Raw genomic sequence first — 4,687 nt, forward strand, 5'->3', positions numbered from 1 at the left:
TTATATTTAAAAGTAGTATGCAAGTTGAAAAATGTTTAAAAGAGTGTAACCTTAGCTTGAAAGAAAGTGATATGATTTCAAAAGATTTTAAAATTAAGCAACATATGGATAGTGGGGTCAATGAACTCTTCACAATTCCCAATGTGAAGCCTTAAGGAGAGAAGAGCGTCCATTTATGATACTATATAGAAAAAAAATTGATAAAGCTAGCTAGTAGGCAAAGAAAAAGAGAAGGTCACAAAAGAAGGGAAGGACACATACATCTCCATGGTAGAAAAATGAGACTTGGGAGACAAAAATTGTACAAATCATTGAAAAGAAGGTGTAAAAGGCAACCAAGGTGTCTTTTCTTTTTGGAAAGGTGGCAACATCTAGATGGGTATCCTTGCAATTTGGGTTACAATGGGTGGCTAAGGAAACCACCAATACTTGCTTTCCAAGTCATCAACATCCCAAGATTTTTAGTGAAATAAGCTTGGGATTTGCTTCTAAGAGTGTCTTACATGTGTTCTTGAGACAAAAATGGTAAGTAAAAAAGGAGTTAATCAATCACCAAATGTGACATGTTTTGGTCGGTGAAAGGAATTGCATAATAATGGTACAATAATGGCAAACCTTGTCATAATTTTAAAATATATATTTTGTTTCAATGGTACTATAACACTAAACATGAAGAGAAAATTATTCTTTCAACATCATGTCTATGAAATCCATAAGTTTCATCTCCCTTCCTCTAGCATGATTTCCCGAGAGAGAGAGAGAGAGAGAGAGAGAGAGAGAGAGAGAGAGAGAGAGAGAGAGAAGAGAGAGAGAGAGAGAGAGAGAGAGAGAGAGAGAGAGAGAGAGAGAGAGAGAGAGAGAGAGAGAGAGAGAGAGAGAGAGAAAAGGAAATTAATTGGTCTTTATGGTGATAAAGTGATAAAGTGGGAAACTTCATTGGAAAGCAAAATACTTTGAATCATATGTATCAATTTCATGTGTGGGAATGTAATGCACAAGGAAAATGGAAAATGACAAAATACTAGTAGAGTCTAAGTGTGAAGTAAGGAGAGAAAAAACATCTCTTCCCACCCTCTCTCCTTTCCCATTTACAACACTCCCAATGATTCAATGAATACTTCACCTAACTTTACCACCCTCTTCCCACCCTCTTTATCAAAGAAAAGAGGAGACCCACTACAGAAAACAGTGGCATCTTCTAGACCCATATCTCAAAATTTTCAGTAATCTGCATATAATAATACAATTATCAACTCAAACTACAACCATGTACAGAAGTAGTGAAGAAACTGTAGGTACTAGTATAAGAAATACATATGAGCTTAATGTTAGTACTTACTACTATGATGTTTCTTGAAAGCTGTTCTAACAAACATCAAACAAGCAATTCCAAACCCTAGAGCTGCTACCCCTCCCACAACAAGTGCTACTGTCTTCTCTGTACTCTGACCTGATTCTGCATCCATCCAAATCATCACAATTTTGATTCAATTGTAATATTTTTTTATTAAAAAAAATATTAAAAATCATGCACATCAGAGAGGCACTTCCACATGCAATTAAAAAAATTATCATATTCTTATTAGATGTCATTAAGATTCTGATATTAATGCATAAATATAAAAATATATACTCAATTTACCAAAAATCACAGATATGGATAATTTTTTGTTTTTGTTTTTTTACAAATAGTGTGATGTGAAGTATAGAAAGATTCTTGGGCCCCATTAAAAAAAAACAAACAGTACAAATGAGCAGAAGGAAAACAAAAGGAAAAAGAGAATAGTTGCAGAGAGATTTTCTCTCACCTGCTGAAGATTGGCTGGGCACCCCTGTTGGATAGTAACTATAGCTGATGTAGCATTTGTGCAAATAAATCTGCCCGGAAATTGAGTCACCACACTCGGTTTTGACTCTCTCAACTGCAGTGTTCACACAATCTCCACAATCACTACCTCCCATGTCCCCCTCACACTGCCCCAACACATACACAGACTCATATGTCCCAGTGTAGAATCCATCCCCACCTTCAACTCCCTTCTCCATCATCCCAAAAGTAGTGTCTCTCTTCTCTTCAAACCCACTCTGACTTGCCTGAGTTGATCCACACACCTTGTACAGAAGCTCAGTTGCAGTGACCTGCTTGAACCCAGCAAGCTCATACCTCATGTAGCACCCACTGAGTTGAACTCTGGCGGCTATAGCTTTGCCACAGAGCTTGGTGCAGAGGCCTGGGAGTTTTCCCACACAGGTGTAGCATTGGGAATTGGAGAGATCACCTCTACATTGGTACAGCCCTGTGATGGAAGATTGGCCCTCACCAGAGGTGGCTGTGGAGAAATTCTTTGTGGAGGACTGTGAAACCAGAGAATCAAACAGGGGTTTGAGGGTTTTGGAGTAAACCCCTGATGGGTCTTGGAATTTTTGGTCGGCACAGCCTTTATACACCAAGTTTGTGAAATCTGTGGAGGGTTTGGCAGATGGGAAGAAGCCAAGAATTGTGAGGAAAGTCAGAGAGAGGGAGAGGAGAGACAGGGGTTTTGGCGGCAAACCCATCTAGGAAACATGAAATCGTTCAGAGCATGAATGGTTTTTGCAGGGTTTGGTGGTCTCTAGAAATGGGTTTTGGTTGAAATCAAGGCAAGGGTGATGGATTCTGGTTGAGAAAAGCTCAGGAGCGTTGTGGGGTTCCAACCTTTTTTTGGGTGATTTTTGTTTTTGGGTTTCTACCCCCTTTAATGGTTCTGCTATCTAACTCAACAGTTGCAGAAGTCCAAACTCCAAAGCCCATAGAGTAGCAGTACTATATTGAAGATCTTTTGGTCATCTTTTTTTTTTTTTTAATAATTAAAAATCCTCCAAATTTATTTATTTTTTAATTAATTTTTGTAAAAAAAAGTTTACTAAACAGAGAATATGAAGTATCTTATACTTTGATCTTAGCTTTAAACAAATAAGGATCAAATATATGAATATAAAATTAGACCACATATTTCTTTAAGATAAAGATTAGTTTGTGGCTATAAAAGCAAATATGATATGGTCTGATTTGGTTTGAAATTGGGGGGTTTGACCAAAACTTCATAGTCAAGTTTTGGTTTCACTGAGATTTAAAAAAAAAATGGAAGTCTAATGTTCACTTGACAAAGGTAGCAATCCATTGATGTTTGGATTAAATTAGGTTTGGGCTAAAAATGTCTGGTCAGCATTTATTATCAGGTTGACAAATGAATAATTAGCCACTTAATTTGGTTTGGATTGAACAAAATTCAAAATTCAAAAATTAAAATTTAAATAATTAATAAATATTAATTGTATTTCAAATATAAAAATATTTTACATTTGAACCCCGATGATCATGGGGTTGAAAAAAAATATATTAAAAAATATTTTTAAAAATTATAATATTCTGAAATATATTTTTAAATTTATGATGAAAATTGTCTTTTGAAAACATAACTTCGATTTCAAAAAATAATTTCCTCCTAGGTTTAAACATGATTTAAAAATGTTTTTTTGGTTACCACCACAAGAATTGACATGTATGATTAATGGTTGGGAGGGAGCCTAAGCCTTCTTTACAATGGCTTAAAAGTCAAATATGGTGGCATGACTGCAAGCTTAAGTAATGTAGACATCTTCATGGTAAATTTTTTGAATGAAAACTTTATTATGAAAATATTAAAGTTATAGATGCCAGTGAGTACTCAAACCTACAACTTGTTTTTGTTCAATTAATATGATGTTTATAAGACTTGAATAAAATTTAATTTGGTAGAAAAAATATCAGTTTTGAGCAAAATTTAGATTAAGAGTTGAGACAATCCAAGCTTAATTAGAACTTTATTAATTCTTTATATAAAATTTAAATTATATATTATTTAATACTATTATGTAGATTTTTTTTTAATATTTTTCTTTGTTTGTTTTTTTTTTTTCTTAATTATTTTTATTTTTTTATTAGAAGTTGTGTATATAAGCTTAACCTCAAATCCTAGCTTGGGCAAGGGGTCAAGTTCAGGAATTAAATATTTAGGAAGAAAAAAACATTTACAAGGAAGTAAATTTTAAACCACTTGAAATGCAAGGCACTTTTGAATTGGTTTAAAATGATGAAAAAGGAAAGATTATAATTCAAAAATCTTTTTGTTTTTTGAGAAAATAAAATAATATTTGCATATGAAATATCCAGAATACTCTCTTGTTCAACCTCACCCATCCATCCCTTTCAAACCATAACCCTTTTCTTCTCCATTATATCTTCTTTTCCTTTCCTTTTTCCTTCACCTTATTCCTCAAATTTTCCTTCAACCCTCCATCTCATGACTCATCATTTAATTTTTTATCATTTGCTTTTGTGATATCCTATAAAAAATAAAGGAGATAGTTCATGATGCTATATGAATATGAAGTCTTCTTAACTATATAAATACATTTTAAAGTCATAAGAGCCCCCTTTAAGCCCAAAACAGACCATATGTATATAGTTAGGTGTGGGGTGTTATAAATAGTATCAAAATCGATCATCGACTTGGGTGTGAGGGTTTGTTTAGTTTCGTAAGAAGTGTTTGTCTATTTAACCTCGTAACCTCATGGGACACAATAAGGAAATTCCCTGCATTGAGGGGTGCATCAAATAAGAGAGAAGGTTATTGACGCTATATAAGTATAGTTCCTCTTAACTATG

At 33.9% G+C, this 4,687-nt stretch overlaps 1 protein-coding gene across 2 annotated transcripts; it reads right to left on the reverse strand.

Annotated features, from left to right (window-relative positions):
• Nucleotides 1-908: 908 nt before the first annotated feature.
• Nucleotides 909-2,727, reverse strand: LOC117917828 (plasmodesmata-located protein 2). Of its 2 annotated transcripts, XM_034834249.1 has the most exons (3): nt 1,809-2,727; nt 1,340-1,456; nt 909-1,228 (listed from the first exon to the last, which is right to left on the reverse strand). In XM_034834249.1, the coding sequence occupies exons 1-3, from the start codon at nt 2,554-2,556 to the stop codon at nt 1,221-1,223; spliced, it is 873 nt and encodes a 290-aa protein (XP_034690140.1). In that variant the 5' UTR covers nt 2,557-2,727; the 3' UTR covers nt 909-1,220. The 2 variants fall into 2 exon arrangements, with proteins under 2 accessions (XP_034690140.1, XP_034690139.1); XM_034834248.1 differs by having other exon boundaries at nt 912-1,456.
• Between the last annotated feature and the right edge of the window lie 1,960 nt (nt 2,728-4,687).

Source organism: Vitis riparia, chromosome 7 (genome assembly GCF_004353265.1).
Source record: "Vitis riparia cultivar Riparia Gloire de Montpellier isolate 1030 chromosome 7, EGFV_Vit.rip_1.0, whole genome shotgun sequence".
Classification (NCBI taxonomy): Eukaryota; Viridiplantae; Streptophyta; class Magnoliopsida; order Vitales; family Vitaceae; genus Vitis; species Vitis riparia.

What these genes read in the sequence shown, in the direction of transcription:
- LOC117917828 (XM_034834248.1), bottom strand. Translation starts at nt 2,556, where the DNA reads ATGGGTTTGCCGCCAAAACCCCTGTCTCTCCTCTCCCTCTCTCTGACT. An exon ending in GCCCAGCCAATCTTCAGCAG is followed by an intron (nt 1,457 to 1,808) that starts GTGAGAGAAAAT and finishes GGATGGATGCAG; the next exon opens with AATCAGGTCAGAGTACAGAG.